Source organism: Linderina pennispora (assembly GCF_002104995.1).
Source record: "Linderina pennispora strain ATCC 12442 chromosome Unknown DL89scaffold_3, whole genome shotgun sequence".
In the NCBI taxonomy this organism is placed as follows: domain Eukaryota; kingdom Fungi; phylum Kickxellomycota; class Kickxellomycetes; order Kickxellales; family Kickxellaceae; genus Linderina; species Linderina pennispora.
The window spans coordinates 1021076-1038081 of NW_024468251.1; the positions used below are offsets into that span (position 1 = coordinate 1021076).

The 17006-nt window shown below is 54.2% G+C and overlaps 8 protein-coding genes across 8 annotated transcripts; 4 read left to right on the forward strand and 4 right to left on the reverse strand.

The window, feature by feature from the left end:
• Nucleotides 1–100: 100 nt before the first annotated feature.
• On the forward strand, nucleotides 101–596 carry DL89DRAFT_233348 (defender against death DAD protein; the record flags this gene model as incomplete). The annotated part of the gene is made up of 2 exons (XM_040884933.1): nucleotides 101–381; nucleotides 460–596. 2 exons carry the CDS (start codon nucleotides 101–103, stop codon nucleotides 524–526), a joined length of 348 nt encoding a protein of 115 aa, XP_040745622.1. The 3' UTR covers nucleotides 527–596.
• On the reverse strand, nucleotides 588–4119 carry DL89DRAFT_321287 (uncharacterized protein; the record flags this gene model as incomplete). Its single annotated transcript, XM_040891272.1, has 1 exon — nucleotides 588–4119. The coding sequence occupies exon 1, from the start codon at nucleotides 3819–3821 to the stop codon at nucleotides 588–590; it is 3234 nt and encodes a 1077-aa protein (XP_040745623.1). The 5' UTR covers nucleotides 3822–4119.
• Nucleotides 4120–4665: 546 nt separating this feature from the next.
• On the forward strand, nucleotides 4666–7246 carry DL89DRAFT_291415 (zincin; the record flags this gene model as incomplete). Its single annotated transcript, XM_040890195.1, has 4 exons — nucleotides 4666–5123; nucleotides 5531–5885; nucleotides 5956–6092; nucleotides 6121–7246. The coding sequence occupies 4 exons, from the start codon at nucleotides 4666–4668 to the stop codon at nucleotides 7244–7246; spliced, it is 2076 nt and encodes a 691-aa protein (XP_040745624.1).
• A 55-nt stretch (nucleotides 7247–7301) lies between these two features.
• On the reverse strand, nucleotides 7302–8883 carry DL89DRAFT_291416 (DUF726-domain-containing protein; the record flags this gene model as incomplete). Its single annotated transcript, XM_040890196.1, has 8 exons — nucleotides 7302–7398; nucleotides 7430–7449; nucleotides 7479–8168; nucleotides 8197–8231; nucleotides 8284–8459; nucleotides 8516–8545; nucleotides 8575–8715; nucleotides 8771–8883. The coding sequence occupies 8 exons, from the start codon at nucleotides 8881–8883 to the stop codon at nucleotides 7302–7304; spliced, it is 1302 nt and encodes a 433-aa protein (XP_040745625.1).
• Nucleotides 8884–9713: 830 nt separating this feature from the next.
• DL89DRAFT_265826 (uncharacterized protein) lies at nucleotides 9714–10285 on the forward strand. Its single transcript, XM_040886836.1, has 2 exons — nucleotides 9714–9817; nucleotides 9864–10285. The coding sequence occupies exons 1-2, from the start codon at nucleotides 9766–9768 to the stop codon at nucleotides 10133–10135; spliced, it is 324 nt and encodes a 107-aa protein (XP_040745626.1). The 5' UTR covers nucleotides 9714–9765; the 3' UTR covers nucleotides 10136–10285.
• A 3289-nt stretch (nucleotides 10286–13574) lies between these two features.
• DL89DRAFT_110177 (Sm-like ribonucleoprotein) lies at nucleotides 13575–14429 on the forward strand. Its single transcript, XM_040883093.1, has one exon. The coding sequence runs from the start codon at nucleotides 13623–13625 to the stop codon at nucleotides 14361–14363; it is 741 nt and encodes a 246-aa protein (XP_040745627.1). The 5' UTR covers nucleotides 13575–13622; the 3' UTR covers nucleotides 14364–14429.
• On the reverse strand, nucleotides 14430–15047 carry DL89DRAFT_110176 (putative 40S ribosomal protein RPS20). The gene has a single exon (XM_040883092.1). The coding sequence runs from the start codon at nucleotides 14857–14859 to the stop codon at nucleotides 14497–14499; it is 363 nt and encodes a 120-aa protein (XP_040745628.1). The 5' UTR covers nucleotides 14860–15047; the 3' UTR covers nucleotides 14430–14496.
• A 273-nt stretch (nucleotides 15048–15320) lies between these two features.
• On the reverse strand, nucleotides 15321–16717 carry DL89DRAFT_291419 (protein serine/threonine phosphatase 2C; the record flags this gene model as incomplete). Its single annotated transcript, XM_040890197.1, has 7 exons — nucleotides 15321–15470; nucleotides 15502–15709; nucleotides 15807–16088; nucleotides 16130–16239; nucleotides 16315–16479; nucleotides 16531–16623; nucleotides 16685–16717. The coding sequence occupies 7 exons, from the start codon at nucleotides 16715–16717 to the stop codon at nucleotides 15321–15323; spliced, it is 1041 nt and encodes a 346-aa protein (XP_040745629.1).
• Nucleotides 16718–17006: the final 289 nt, after the last annotated feature.

Below are 17006 nucleotides of genomic sequence, written 5' to 3' on the forward strand. Positions count from 1 at the left end.
AATCTTGTCCCAGACTTCGCTTTCATATCCACTTCTGTGACTACCACAGCCATTTTCGCCTCTTATTTCCAAAAACCGCCCCTTTTCTCTTTCGTCCACAATGTCGGGGAGCTCCGCTGCAGAAATCGTGTCCAAATTGGCCGCCGACTACATAGATGAGACTCCGCAGAAGCTGAAGCTCATTGACTCGTACATGGTCTTCTGCGTCGTCACCGGCCTGGTGCAGTTCCTGTACTGTGTGCTGGTCGGCACCTTCCCTTACAACGCGTTCCTGGCCGGCTTCGGATCCGCTGTCGCGTGCTTTGTCTTCGCCGCCAACCTGCGCATCAAAAACCAACCCAAAGAACGCCGCCCAGTTCTCGGGCTCGCCTCAAGGGTACCGTATCTCTCCCCTGCACACGCTCCCCCTATGTACATGCACAGCTTGTATGGCTAACACTCTCATTTTTGCTCTTGTAGCGCGTTCGCTGAGTTTGTATTCTGCCACATTCTCTTGCATTTCGTCGTCGCCAACTTCCTTGGCTAAAGAGGAGGCCCACGTCGCCTTCTCGCCATTTATTCTTCTTTCCAATAAAGCGCATGTCTCTTCACACCACAAACTCAGCCATGTCGCCTGCATCAACAACGTACGTCCGTGTATACTCGTCGTACGTCACATACCGACAGTTGCGCACAGTGATCTGCCTTCCAGGCTCAAACGCCATGCTGCCGAACGTGAGCTGGGGGAATTCAATGCTGGCCGAGTACTTTTGCCCGGCCTCGTCGGTGCCGGTCACACGCACCGCCGATTTCTGGCCTGCTGTTCCCTCAACCGTCTGCTCAACAGACCCCTGCACATCGACCTCCTGGCCCTTGTCGACATGGCGCAGCTCATCCACACACAGCACGCCACGCTCCAAGTACTCGCATTGGCTGCCCACTGCCGGATCGACCGCGCGTGGCTGCGCATGACTCGACGCATTGAAGTTCAGCCGTAGAAGCTGCTCGTCTGTGCCCCGCCACCCGTCCCGGCTCCTTGGTTGCCGCTGCGGGGCAGCTGACACCGTCAGTCCGGTCATGACAAACCGCGCACCTTCAGGGAAATCAGGAGGCTGCAGGTTGCGCGACCCCCATACCGTGACCATAGCTTGCTTATTCTGCCGGGCCTCGCCGCCCTTGTACTGGTGCGCTGGGTAGTCGCACACGCGCAGCCGGAAAAACGCCCGCACCTGCCGCGGTGGCTGCTCTTCATCGAGTCGCCTCGCAATCTCCGACTCTTCCTCTGTCCGCCTCTCGAGCACATACTGTTCGAGCCTGCTCTTCTGCTCGTCGGTAAGCTGCTGTCCAGCATCTGACGGGTCTGTGTTCCCATTCATGACGAAATTGTAGAGCTCTTCGCCGTCAGACTGTACCCCAATGGTTGCAGTGGTATCGCCAGCAACCGGGGTTTGTCGCGACGCCTGCTTGATGTTTTCAGCGATGGCAAGGGCCTTGTTTGCTCGCCAGCCCTCGAATTTGGCGCTCATACGCTGCTCCTCTTTCTCTGACCGCACCACGCGCTTGCCGTCGGGCATCGTCTCCATGTAGAGCACCGGGTAGCTGCGCACAATCAGCACATCCAGAGCCGCTCCAATGTACCCACCCTCCTTGGAGATCGCAGACAGCGACATGTACATGGCCTTAGATGCCTGGAACCCAAGCCTGGCGTCCCAGTGAGCACGCCGCACACAGTTTGCACGCAATGGCAACGATGCCCCCTCGGCCTTTGCCGAGAATGGAGGCGCGCCCTCGGTGATTCCGCACAGCTTGAGGCCAGCGCAGGCAACTTTATCACCGACCCGCAGCCTGCCTCTGGCCACCGCTCTTGATAGGACAGAGTCGGCTGGCGCCGAAATGCTGTACCAGCCGTCTGTGACCTCCAGAGTCGTCACCGAGTCCTTCTGGCTAATCGACGCGACACAGAGCACCATCAGCTGCTGCGACGATGAGTCCATCTCCAGGACCCGCTTCAATGCCGACCGCTCGCCGCGCACATACTCGCGCTCATACCGGTATAGCAGCCGGTTGATGATGCCCTCTACCGACCAGAACTCGCCTAGCCGGGATGGAAGCCGCCGTGCATAGCTGGCACAGCTCCACACGCACCACCGAAAGTGATTCTGCACCCACTCCTCTGTCACTACACTTGGACTGCATCCACGAGCTAGCAGCACCTGTCTGGCCTCAAACCACCCCCACCCCTGGCCAAACCCGAGCGAAAATCGGTAGATGCGCGCTGCGTCGGCGCTCATACCCAGCACATCGTCGGGGATTCCTTTGGTATCTCCTGTGTTGATCTGGTCAGCGACTGACTGCAGCGTCACCCGTGGTCCAAGGCTGTCGATAGTGAACATACAGGGCGGCGGAGGAGGCTGCTTTGTTGTTTGGGCTGATCTACTGGCTGAAGACTGCATCGGATTAGCCGCTCTCGATGTGACCGGTGGCAGCTTAGGCGGCGGCTTGTGCTGGTGATTGAATGTCCCAGGTGGTACCCTCTGCGGGGACGTAAAGTTTTGCGTCGCATACGAGCGGCGGGGCAGGTGTGGTGGATTGTGGAGTCGCTGCAGCTCGCCATTCGCCGATGCCGATCGATCCCTGGCTATGCGCTTTGATGGCGAATTAAACGGAAGCCGAGAAGCCGGCCGCTTCATTGATACCGACTTGAATGTGAGCTGCCGTAAGCCTGACGTCGGTGTTTCAGGTGTGTTTGGTGTCAGTGCTGGTTGTGGTGGCGGTCGTGATCTAGGTGATCTGAATGACAGTCTGCGTGTTGGCGTCTTCAGGGACGCACTCAACGTGGTAGTTAGAGAGCGTCCATCAGACATCAGTGCCCGTCTTGCCGACATGACCTCCTTGCGCGATGGGAACGATGTTGGTGACGCCGCTGTTATTGGACCCGATTCTGCCGATCTTTGCACGGGCGTTACTTGCGACTGAATAGGTGTCGAGACCGGTGTTGGATTTGCTGAATTGCTCTTGCTGAGCGTCGAGTGCTGCGGTGCGTGGGCCTGACTCTGCAGCGTCTTTTGGGGCTTGGAGAACCCGCCTAGCTGGCTGATCCACCGCTGTGCTTCCTCGTCACCCATGTCCGGCAGCTCTGGCTCTTTGGTATCGCCGGCACCAGCGGTCTCTTTCCCCTTCAGGGCCTTTCCACCCTCAATTCTTGGCTTTGAGAACCCACCACGCTGACTGATTATCCGCATTGCCTCTTCATCGCTCATATCGGGCATTGCTGGCTCATCGACCGGTTTCTCCGGTGCCACTGTTGCCGCCGCTTTTGGCTGGTGGCTGGGCTTAGCGAATCCGCCACATTGTTGAATAATCTGCATGGCTTCCGCATCATCCATGTCTGGTAACTCCTGCTCCTTTTCACTACTATCTACGCTGGGACAGCTCACGGCTGTAGGTGTCGTCAGGGCTGATGACCTGGTAGCAGGCGTAATGGGATGTGTTTCCGGCTTGCATGCACTGCCAAACCCGCCATGTGCTTGCATCAGCTTGTCGACTTCCTCAGGAGCCATGTCTTCAAGCTCGTTTTCATCCACAGTGTCCTCTCCAGCGCTGCTTGCTGGGTCAGTTCCTAGGGTCTTCACCAGATCGGCCAGCGTGTCTTTGGGCGGGTCAATATCGTCCGCTAGGTCGTCCAGCCCCTCGAATAGATTCTGTGTGGTGATTCCATCGAGGGCGCAATCAATAAATGCACCCATTTCTGTTTGCTGAGAGGGTGTGGCTGCAGTCGGGACGGTTACTGTGCTGGATTGTCGTGCTCGGTGTGCGCTCTGCATCCTTGGCTGGCTCCTCATAGGGCCGGACTAGCAAGTCCACTGTGGACCTAGGCCTGTATACCACTCGCCTGGCCTTCCTCGTTCATACACCTTCCCAAGAGCACGGTCCACGGGTGGACACTCGGATCATCAATGCTCATGGTCGAGGTGTCTGAATTGCTGTGCATTTTTATGTCGAGCAGCTCCTCACCGTCGAACCTTGACTTTGAATGCAAGGTTGTCAGCCTCGTTGGTCTGCGCACGAGTCGGCATTCCTTCGTCCAACTGCATTTGCGGACTGCGAAATTGTAAATTTGAGAAAAGGTAGAGAAGAAAGGGGCAAAGCCCGCAAAAAGCTGGCTGCGCAGAAATAGCCGATTAGTAGCCGCTAATAAGATTATGAGTGTACGCGTGCAACAGGGCGATCAGAGATGAGCGAGGATCAAGTGGTAGGCAGTGTTGGCAACGTCTCGCTTGTAGCAGCATATTGGAGCAGTGGATGGCACAGTGGTGTGCTGTTGTCCTGGTTCATTATCATATTGCTGTTCCATAGTTGGCAGACTCTATTGCTTGTGTCGAAATACCTCTGTTGGTCCACAGCCTTAGGGAGCCTCTGATCTATCAGCATGTCGATGTTAGTGTAGGTATCACCTGGCACCATATGTGACCTCAGCTATATGTCTTTGCATACCCTGCCAGCAATACAGGCTCTGTTTCCGAGTGCTGAGGCATTCAGCGACGTATCATACATCAACTTGTCATTCAGCTTTTTTTATAGCTGTTATCCATAAATGTCAGCGGAAACGTGGTGTTGACCAATCAGGCAATGCTCACCGAGAAAAAATGACAGCAATTTTCTCAGCTTCGTTCTCATTTTTTAAATATGACCACCACAAAGTCGCGCAGCTTTCCTGTCGATGTCAATGTGACTGCTGCACTTATAGATGACGTGCACACCGACGTCGCCGTTCTTGGATTCGCCAACTGCGTGGTTGTGCTGATCACGCAGCTCGCCTCGGTCGGCAGCATAATCCAAGCAGTGACGTCGCGAGTCTCCTACAATAACGGCGAGTTCGGTGATCTCGTCGAGGTGGATGACGTGCCTGTTGATATCAAGTTTGTGCTGGGCAATGCCAATGCATCCAAGGCAGCGTCGCTGTACCAGATCTGCGCCATGCACGTTGCCCAGAGCAGATACAGGCAGAACCCGCTCGACACCCGGCCGCTGGTGCTGGGCATCGGGCTCAAGGTGCCGGCTGGGTTCAACCTGCCGCAACCAGAGGATGGCGACGACGGATCAGCAGCGGACAGCAGCATCTATGCAACTGTGCAGGCGTCGCTGTCGCTGGTTGAAGAATGCCGTGTGTGGTAATGAAGATCGGCAGCGAAGAAAAAGTGCCGTGAGAAAACATCCAGCCAGACGACGTCACCACCAACCGGACTTTGGTCCATTCCGGCCATGATGAAAGTGTGTGTTTTTTTTCTCAGACACACAACGCTTGCAACCCCAAGCAAATCCGCTCTCCTCAGCCCGACTGGGCTGAATTCCACTTCTTTCTCCACTCTTCCACCAATTTTTTTATAAATTCAGTTTTGTGCTTGAACAATGCCTGTGACAGCTATTGACCCCTAACTCGCAAGCGAATCTCGACGAGACGACGACCAGGCACATTCACCTGGACCTCAGCATCGACTTTGACCGCTCCGTGCTGGTTGGTTCGGCGACACTGGACTGGATCGGCCCTCAGGGACGATGTTGCGACCTTTACCGTCGATACCAACCACCTTGTGATCAAGGGCGTATCAGTCGACCAGGGTTCGGGCTTTGCCGCCGCCGAGTACACGCTGAGCGAGGCTCACCCCGTGTTTGGCCATGCGCTGAATGTCTCGCTCAAGGACGCCAAGAAGGATGCTGAGTTCAAGGTCAAGATCGAGTACGAGACGACCAAGGGGAGCGCTGGAATCCAAGTGCTGACGCCCGAGCAGACACTGGGCAAAAAGCACCCGTTCCTGTTCACGCAGTGCCAGGCGATCCACGCGCGCAGCCTGCTGCCGTGCCAGGACAGCCCGTCGATCAAGCTGTCGTACTCTGCAGACATCCGCGTGCCCAAGCCGCTGACTGCTCTGATGAGCGCGATCTCGACCAGCTCGCGCGACGACGGTGAGTTCACAGGTGTACAGCTTCGAGCAAAAGATCACGATTCCGTCGTACTTGATTGCTATGGCCATCGGTAACCTGGCCAAGTCGGATATCAGCGACCGCTGCGCTGTCTGGTCCGAGCCCGAGGGCATCGAGGCGTGCGCATGGGAGTTTGCCGAGATGGAAACGATTGTACAGACCGGCTGAGAAGCTGGTGACGCCGTACTCGTGGGGCCGCTACGACCTGCTGATCCTGCCTCCCTCGTTCCCCTACGGCGGCATGGAGAACCCGTGCCTGACGTTTGTGACGCCGACACTGCTTGCTGGCGACCGCTCACTGACCGACGTTGTCGCGCACGAAATTGCGCACAGCTGGTCAGGCAACCTGATTACCACTAGCAACTGGGAGCACTTCTGGCTCAACGAGGGCTGGACAACGTTCCTCGAGCGCAAGATCGTTGCTGCGCTGCATGGCGAGGATGCCCGGCAGCTGAGCCACGTGCTCGGCTACAAGGCCCTGAAGGCCGACATTGAGCTGCTGGGCGGCGATAACCAGCTGACCGCGCTGGTCCCGAAGCTCGACGACGTGGACCCTGATGACTCGTACTCGCGTGTGCCGTACGAGAAGGGCGCCCTTTTGCTGTACTACCTCGAGCAGCAGCTGGGCCCGGTCGTGTTCCATCACATCACCACCATGTATGTGCGCGAATTCGCCGGCCAGTCGATCAACACTGGCGACTTCCACAACTTCATCCTGCGGTATGTGCACCACTACCTGGACCCTACTGATGAGGCGAAGATTGCAGCGATCGACTTTGATGCCTGGTTCACCAAGCCGGGAATGCCGCCGGTCGACTTCAAATTCGACGAGGCGCCGCAGCAGGCTGCCTTCGATCTGGCTCGCCGCTGGTGGGACGCCCGTGACGTTGCCGACGCACACACCAAGTTTGATGCTAAGGAGTTCAGCGATATGTCGACGACGCAGAAGGTGATCTTCATCCAGACCCTCAGCGACAAGGGCGAGGTGCCGCACTCGGCTCTGGCTGAGGTCGAGAAGGCCTACGGTCTGTCGGGATCGCGCAACTGCGAGGTGCGCATGGCCTGGCTGTCGATGGCCCTGAAGAACAACTACGAGGCCGAGTTCGACAACGCCGTTCGCATGCTTGGTGAGCAGGGTCGGATGAAGTACACGCGCCCGCTGTACCGCGCCCTGGCCAAGTCGGGCTCCAAGGGCAAGGAGCTGGCCGAGGCGACATTCGCCAAGCACCGCAGCTTCTACCACCCGATCTGCACTCGTCTGGTGGCCAAGGACCTTGGTCTCTAAACATGTTCGTTTCCGTACTCTCTTTAGATAAGCATCAGTGTTTTTCTTGATGTGCTTACAGTACACGCGACATTTCAAGCATGATATCGTCGATAGAATAGAGGTAGTCGAGGTGCCGGGCGACTATAGCCAGACAGATCCACATTTGTGATCTTGCGCTGGACCAGTTTGTTGTCTGGGAACAGCTTTTCCGGAGTCGACCCCTGTCAGACCGGCCAGGTGCGTGCAGAACGAGCTGGCAGCGCAGCAAGAAGGCCAGGATCCAGTCCTTGTTCGAGTACCCGACGATGACTCTGCGGGCCACGGCATGGCAGCATGCAGACCATGCCTTCTTGTCAGACCCATCTGCCGGCATACCCAGCAGCACGACAGTGTCGACAATCCCGTGTGCCTTGTGCTTGTGCAGCTCCTGGAGGCAGGTGAAAATCGCCAGAGCACCAAGCGAGTACCCAACAAGAGTCACCGGGCGATTGCCGTGTGCACGCTTCTGCAAGACCTCGGCCATCATCTTGCCGGCGCGCCTGGCCCGCACCAGACCAACAGACCAAGGCGTGTCAATGATCTGGCTAACCTTCAGGATCGCCAGTGGCCACGTAAACGCGCCCACCAGGACATGCAGAACCGTCTGCTGCAGCACCAGCGTCGTCGCAGCACCCTTGGCTGTGTTCTCGACAAATTGTGACACGGCGTTTTCCAGCTCCATCAATTCCTTGGTCTCAAAGTACAGCGTGTAGGCGTCACCGACATCTAGTCCCATGACGTCGCCTATGGGCGCAAACGGGCTGCGTGTAGCACCGGCCTGTAAGAACCCCGGCACGAATATTGTTGCATGTAGGGCGCCGGAGTGCGTCGCATCCCCGTTGACGGCACGCAACTGCATAAAGTAGAACTCGTGTAGACCGCGCAGCCGCGTGTTGAACCGCTTCCCAACCAGTCCACCGCCAGGCTACGCCTAGTAGTGATCCAACCATGGCTGCGCCACCAGCTGTCGCGAGGAAGCCGAGTCCACCGACGCCGACAGCGCCCAACCCAGCAACGATCAGGGGAGCTGCCAATCCCGGCAGTCACACCAACTAGTGTGCCAGCAATGGCAACACCGGCGCCTGTGGCCAGGTACTTTTTCCACCCCCACTTGCGCTTCTTCTCTGTCTCCAGTGCTGTGGCTCCAGCGTTCTCCAGCTTCATACTGTCCGTCACCACCTGCTCGAGCTTCCTGCGAGAGCTTCCGCTCGTATGTGCTGATGAACTGCCTTCGGCATATCAAGCCACTCGCTGATGACAAACGCAACTGCACGCGACCTCGAGTCGATACTCGAACGGCCGCAGACATCCCCTTCTGCGCTGTCTCCTGTGCACCCTCTTGTGCCTGTTCGCCTAGCACTTGTAGTTGGTTGTTGCTGATACCCAGGCATGTCAGTATCAGGCCCGAGTACAACGTGTCTGGGGTTGTAGCGATGGCCAGCGAGGCGCTAGGTGTTGCCCTTCTTATCCTTTTCAGCAGCCTCTTCGTCAGCCCGCTTGCACCGTAGCATGTGCAGGATCATGTCATTGGCTGACTCGCCGTACGGTAGGGTCACTAGGTCTTGGCGGTCCGGTCCGGGGACCTGTAGCCATGCCATGACGCTCTGTGTAAACATCTTGTTCCACTCAGCGCCTTCATCCTGACCGCTGGCTGCCAGCACACAGCGTCCCAGAGCAAATACACAAGGCTGCCAGCCAGTTTTTCCTAACGCTCTCGCTTGGCTCGAGTAATTCCATTCGGTCACAAATTTGAAAAGTAGAAATTGTACAAACAAATTGGGGAGCGGAAGGTGAAGGGCAGGAGGCATACACACGAGAGGAGATCCAGACATTGGCCAACCTCATAACACCATAACCACAAGCTGGTAGACCGCTCGCCACTCGGGGGCCGGGTCTACCAGCAAAACCCAACGCGCATCAGGGCAGGCTGTGGAAAAGGACAACCAAATACCAACAGAAACGACATGCTTCAAAGAGTGCTTGCTGTAAACCCGCTCCCTAGCTTTGTTTGGCACAAGGTCCCGCACCCATGCTGTAAGATAGGCATATATCCACATCCATTACAAGACGGTATGCTTGACACTCGAATTGGCCAGGCAATGTGCTATGGCAACTTCAAATAGCCATGCAATCTGGTCTAGCAGTCCCTGCCTCCTGCATGCACGAACTGGATTGAATACTCGATTAAACAGTCTGCAAGCAACATATGTCCGAAAGGGAAGGTGATGGTATATCAGGGAGGCTATCAGGAGATCCACAAAACAAAGCGGAGCACAAAGGATTGACCACCCTGCACTTGCTGGGAACAGGTTATAAATTCGTCGCTCTGCTTGATTTCATGCTCTCCACAAAAAAATCACGCAGCTGTGCACAGGTTTCTCAGCTGCCTGTCGTTGAATATAAAGCTGAGCTATGTCGACTCCTTCTTCCACATGTCTACATCTATTAACAATTTATTCTTCAGTACACCTTCAAACATTCTACTTTTCATTCCAGATATGCCCTCCGTCGCTGCCACAAATAAGTCTGGCGAATCTGTCGAAAAAGGCTGTAAACAGCAAGTGAGTTCAATATAAAGAAACCGGCATTTCCCAAGGGTGTTCCTGTCTCCCTTCCATGCTCTATGCTCAAGCTAACCGCTTCCGTCTCCGTAAAGCGAACCCGGACGCTCGTTTTGGTTTGATTGGCAAGCTCTTGCATTCTGAGTGGAGTGGCTTGACAGACGACAAAAAGAGGCCATACATCGAGCGTTATGAGGAAGATAAGATACGATTCGAAGGAGATAAAGCCAAGTACATCGACGAAATGGCCGAGTATGAGGCCAAGAAAGCTAAGTATGGCTATGCCTCAGAGTCTGAAGGGGTTTAGAAGGCAAAAAATATAGAAGCAGTCCACTGCTTCGAGTGGCTTCTGATTAAGGCCTGCTTTTGAATCTCGTAGCTTTGTAAGTAAATTCTAGCACCAGCATCTAGCTATATCGCTCCATAGTCATCTCTCTTGATACTACACAGTGGTAGCCGGACTTGCGCGTGTTTTCTACATCAGTCCAGGAAAATTGACTCGCTTGATACACAGATGGGGTTAATGCAAAAGGGTTTCCTCTAGAATGAAGTGCATCATAAAATGCGCCCTCACAGAAGGGCCATACTGATACTTCAATTGACCAAAGCCATGAGCAAGCGTCTCCTCGGTTGCTGTCTGGAGCGTGCTTCTAGATTTCAGCCAAGACCGTTACCAGCTCGATGAATAGAATTCCTGCCTCTAACAAAAATGTGTCTGTTCTTTTGTGTATAAGACAACAGGTAACGTGCACAAACTGTTTGAGCAGACGCGATGTCGCTTGGCATGTCGAAAGCATGGGATCAGTAGATTTCTGGTAGATCGATGGATACATGCAAGTGACATATCGCCCTGGACTATAAAACCAGCGGCTGACAACCAGCTTCCTATACTTAATCAACATCAACATCAACATCTATTTACTTCAACACCTATCTTATAATTCACCATCAGCCCAATTTTGGGCCTGTTTCCGCGCTACGAGCTTGTTCTTGCCCATTGCAGTTGGGGCTGGGGCTTCTTGTTGGTGAGCTCATTCAACAACGAATTCGATCGCATTTCGAACCGTACCAATTTCAGTGAGAACACTCTGCATACCAGCAACGTTAATGCTAATTAGATGAATGATATCCATTCATCACCAATCACTTAATCCCGCTAGCTCAGTCGCACCATCTTCCAATATTCAGATATCGGACCTTTACATTTAGAATAAAAAAAACTCACCATTACGCTCAATCGCTCTATGCAACCTGCTTCTGATTTATGAAACTACCCTAGTTATTCTACTGATCTATGCCAGGATAATATTATTGCGCTCTCGGCATGGTCATCCCTGATATTAGCATAGCAGCTGACTCAGGTGATGGCGAATCGGGCGCCAACGCAAGCCCCGTTGCAGCCTTGCACAGTGTAAATGTCCACCAGCGTTTGATGCGCTGTGTACGCAGCCATGTCAGCAGTAGGTTATATGTTTGGCCACAGGACTGCAAATCGTTGTAGGGGAGTAACAGTAGCTAGGTATAGTGGCACATCGGTGCGGCCGCATACCACACATTTTCTCTGCTCTCATTCCCCTCAGTACAAAACGTACCCCTTAAAGGATGGCATATTTTATACACACCACAAACACAAGCACTACTACACCATATACAACTATCTACACAATACTAGACATTTAACAATTGCCAACTCTTTATAGCGTACACACAACGCAAACAGTTGTCAAGTATTTGAAATCTACAATATGGCATTATTCTCCGTGGCATAAACAATATTGTAATTTCCCAGTATATTCATCCACAAATATTGCAAACAGCGGTATGGGAGCATTTATGAATCTGCTGAAAGGTATTCCCAAGTCGGGATCCAACAAATACTGGACTTGTTCTGACCGCAAGCTCAAGCACTCCATACATTTCATCTCACTATTCTTCACAGAGTCCAAGCGAGAATAGCTTCATTTTTAGTCTATTTCTCCGGGGTTCTGGCTACTGCTATGTTTCGGCAGCATTTAAGCTAACCTACGAGTAGCATATTTGCTTGAGGAGATTTGGGCATCCTACCCTGAGATCATTGAGAACAGAATCACCGAGATTGATTCCAGTGATAATCTCACCTGTGAACAAAAAAAGGCGCCTAATACTGTATTTGATGAAGGCAGCGTCTCAAATGGAACGATAGCACACCCTATGCTACTACAAACCCTGGCCAATCACATGTTGAATGTGTGACTTTGTGAATAACATAACGCAGTTCAGCATCGTCAAATACTCAAACCTGCACCCTTTTGTAAAATTAGAGATTTCAATAGAGTTGACTGCAACCTTTTTCGTGCCGATATAAAACATAGGCTTGAGAGCCAAGGGTATTTTAAAGAAATTTCCAGCATCCATACTCCTGCTGCTAGCCAATGCCTGGTTGCAGTCATATCATCCGATATATATATACTGATTGCAACGGACCATTATGGTGATACTGTCTGAATATATGGATATTCCAAGCATAGCGAGTACTAGACTGTAGTTTTACGGCGGAACCATGAACCAAATTTGGCTCGAAAGAATGCCAACTCATAGAGTCTTATCGATACAGGTCAAGCGACAGGAGTATACTGGCCACTGGCTGGCCCTGCATCTGGAATTCACACATCAGCTCTTGGCTGCTTTTCATCACGCTTAATACACAGCGTAGGGAACGGCCATTTGGATATAACGCTTGCAGACAGAAGTCCTGCCACTACACCGCAGTTTCAAGCCAAGGAAATAGCTTAGGATCCACAGTATGTATCCTGCCACATGCTGATAAGCTGGCATAACTGAGGCATGGATGTGCCAGTGTTGAACCTAGGAGATGCAATGCTATCGGGTATATATGTGTGTGAAAAATGGTTTCTCCAAGAATATGACTGAGGGGAAGGAGGAAGGACTGATAATCTGCCTGGGCCTTTGTACGTATGCAGTTCAGCCTTGCCCATCGGCGGTGCAGGGGACACCGGACCCTGAATGTCAACATTATCGACTACAATTGGCTATCATCGATTCATTAAACTTTACATCAATCTCTCTACGATCAGACGATCAATTTGGATATCCTCAGCGAGTTTGCACAAGAGGACATTCGAAGATATCGCTTATTCTAAGTTCGGTGCTGGCGGGCATGTCCGTGTTGAGGAACTTGACAAGTATTGGGTGGTGGACAATACCAAGAGGGGGTTGGGTTCGTTATTCTCATGTTTGCGTCTGGATCGGAAAAACCAATACCATTTCGCGGACACAAGCGAATGGCCAGTATCGTCAACTTGGCTGATATATGGACTCCGTGTAAGTCGCTGGATGAGCATACTGCAGGAGTTGGAAGGTACAAAGCAGGTTCGATGGATGATACCTATGCGCTTGATGCAACTATCTACTGCTATGGAATTTCATCTAACAACGTCCTTACTGTGGGCGAACAGGGGAAACCGATTCGCATGCTACTAATCAATCTCGATAGCGCTATTGATTTCAGCGGCACCCAAGCAAATGAGTACTTGCCTTGACGCAAGCAATTGGCTATAGCCTCTAGCAGGTATAATGCCCAGAATGTGTGTTGGTAGTGACTGTTGCGTATTTCGCCGTGGTTTTCCTTCCGTTTTCCAATATGTCCCAATAACGCTGAAAATGCATATTGATTTGGAACCCACAACTCCCAATCACAAGCACCAGTTTTCGCCTCAAGATCGGAAGTGTTGGCACTAAGGAAAAATGTATTCGCAGCCTTGCTCACCTCACTAGTTATATTTTTCCTCACAAAAATGACGATCGCAAAGAATTCGCGAATGATGAGCCTGCTCAATTACCGGCTACGCCTGACGCTGGCAGACACACGCGTAATGACGGGCCAAATGCTGGCCTTCGACAAACACATGAACCTGGTGCTTGGCGACTGCGAGGAGTTCCGCACGGTGAAGTCCAAGAGCTCCAAGGGCAAGACGCAGCAGATCAAGCGCACACTTGGCCTGGTGATTCTGCGCGGCGAGTCAGTGATCTCCATTAGTGTTGATGGCGCGCCGCCACGTACGGACGCGCTGAAGACGCGTGCAGCCATGGCGACAGGGCCCGGGCGTGGCCTAGGCCAGGCGGGCCGCGGTATGCCGGTTGCGCCGCCTGGTATGGCGCCGCAGGGGCTGGCAGGGCCCGGTCAGGGGCGTGGGCGGTCCGGCGATTGGCGTTATGCAGGCACGGCCGGTTGCGTATGGTCGGCCGCCACCGCCGCGTCCGGGGATGGGTGCGCCGGGTATGCCGCCGCCAGGATTCCGGCCGCCACCGGGCATGCCGCCTCCTGGGTTCCAGCCGCCGCCGGGCATGCCTGGTATGCCAATGGGTGGGATACCGCCACCAGGCTTCCCGCCGCAGCCGCCGCCTGGATTCCGTCCGCCTCGGCCTGGAGCCCGGCCACCGCGTGGACCGCCGGGCCAGTAAAACCAAATACATTTATGATTTCAGTATTCCAATATACGACCTTCACTGATACATGCACATGGGGATGCAGTTGAGGGACGCCCTCCCCCGATGCAGGGGAGCAGCCATGGCCATTTATTTCACAAGCGAACAAAAGGGGGGCTATGCACAAGCTAGTCTAAACGGACCACAGGGGAGGAGTCCAGAAATCCGCATGCAGGACACGCTTTAGTTGTCGGCGATGGTGACCTCGACCTCGACTCCGGGCTCGATGGCAATGGAGGTGATCTGCTTGACGATCTCGGACGGCGAGTCCAGGTCAATGAGACGCTTGTGGATCTTCATCTCGAAGCGGTCCCAGGTCTTGGAACCCTCACCGTTAGGGGTCTTACGGGTGGTGATGGCCAGGCGCTTGGTGGGCATGCGCACGGGGCCCTTGACCTTGAGCTGCTTGTCCTTGGCACGGAGAACCAGGTCCGAGCACACCTTCTCGAGGTTCTTCACGTTGCGCGACGACAGAGTGATGCGAATGCGGTGGATCTGGACCTCCTGGGCACCCTCGAAACCGGCCTTCTTGGCGACTTGCGACATTTTTAGTATTCTGTTAGAGTGAAATTCACAGCGGTGACCGAAAAAGGACGGGAGTGAAAATGATGTTTTTTCTCGAAATGAGCGAAAAAGAGAAGGATTCGGTTGGCCTGGCCGGCCCAGCACCGGCACTAGTATGCGACGGCAAAAAAAATCTCGCGCGGTGATCAGGTTCCTCGCAGGAACCAGGCTGGGATCAAAACTTTTCGTATCACGCAGATCAGTCCACGTGATTCGCGCGACCCTACAGTTTCCAGCACCACCACTTTACAGCCAGGCGTGATGTGACGTTGCCAGTGGCCGATGCCTCGGACATATACTGGCGTGTGCATCATGGGTGGCTCATGCCAGGTGGTGTGGTTGTGGTAATACATATCGTTTAACCATGAAAATGAAACGGGGAGGGGAAGAAGAAAGCAGCGAAGGAAGGACAGCAAGACTTGGAAACAGACGGAGAGATATTGCTACGAGGACGATGAAGGCAGGGCGGATGCAGGCGATGGCGTGTCTGAGGGTGTGGAGGGCGGGTGCGGCAGACGGAAGACCATGGTGGTGATATTATCCATGCTCTCGTTGTCCAGCGCATAGTCCAGCAGCACCTGGCTCGCCATCCACTGGGTCCTTCTCGTCGCGCACCAAATCCACTGCCTCCTGGTCCGAGCACACGTCCCACAGGCCGTCGCAGGCCAGGATCAGCATGTCGTCGGTGTCCTCGATTACAGTCTCTGTGGTGAACGGATTGCTGATAACATAGGGCTTGAGGGTTGAGTCGCCCAGGGCCCGTGTCACAGCCAGCACGCCGTTGACGCGGCCATTGAAGACAGTAGCCGCCTGACCCGGCAATGCGCTGAGCCTCGCGCTTGTCGTCGCCCTTGTGGTCATATGTAAGTCTCATTGCCTGGCCATTGCGACTCAATACAGCGCGCGCGTCGCCGGCATTCGCAGTGTACAGGGTCCGCGTATTGTCCTCGGCGACCTGCAGAAAGCATACGACCACGGTGGTTCCCGACTGCTTATACAGCTCGGCAATCCGCCTGTCGGTTTCGACAAACACGTTGTTCAAGAGCTCGGGGATGCTGGTTTCCGGGTTTGCCTGGCAGAGTTCGATGAAAACAGACTCAAAGTTGTCACCACACCACTGCGCAGCCTGGCGCCCCGCGTGACCGTCGAAAATGGCCATCAGAGCCTGCCCGGTGACGCCACCAAAGTCGTACCGGTGGAAAGTGAGCGTCCTCCATTCGATCGCCGGTAGCGCCGGTTTTTGTTGAACGACACGCCAATGTGTGCCAAAGCCGGCTCAGCACCATCAGGTCGCAGGATCTGTCTGTTGGTGTGGGGTAGCGTTATTGCTGATCGCTGCAGGCGCGCCCTGCCTGGCGTCGGCTGGCAATTCGGCCGCCGCATCCACTGTGTCTGTATCGGCAGTATTGCCCGACAATGACCTCGGCCAGACTCGACTTCGAGCAGCAGCTTCGAGCGCAGGCTGTTTTCCGCATCCCGGTTGGCATTCTCAGTGTCGATAGGCGGCGGCACTGGATTGCGCTTGCATCTTTTGGCCGGGCTGCGATGGTGCCGTTGCTCAGCAGCGACGCGGTCTGCGTCACTGGTACCGGCTGTTGGGTGCTAGCTGTTGTTCTCCTGCATCTCGCCGTCATCGTCAATGTTGGTTGTCACGCGCAGCTCAATCGCTGTCGGTGTTGTCCCGGCAGCATCGGCTCCATCTTTATCAACCGCAGTAGCAAGTGACGGCAACGGCGGCGGTTCTTGCTGGCTTCGCGACGTCGGTCAGGCCTGGCGCTATGATATTGCTGTTTTGGGTCTCGTTGACAGCCTCGGCGGCGGTAGTGGGGGTGTCGGTCATTATCGTGGGTCCAGCAGACTGGGTTTGCAATGAGGGTATATAAATAGACGGTGAAATAAGGCTAAATAGAGAGAGCGGGTGCTGTCTGACGCAATAGACGTGTTTGAGCTTCAGAGGAGTTAGAGATAAATATACGCTACGAGTCGGCTGTGAATTTGCTAAGTGGGCAGGAGAGAAGGAAAGAAGTGAAGCGCCCGGGAGCAAACGGCGGCAGTGAAGAAAGCCCCTGAGCAAACAGGCTGCTGGGCAGTAGACCTAAAAATAAAAAAAATCGATTTTTTTCTTTCCA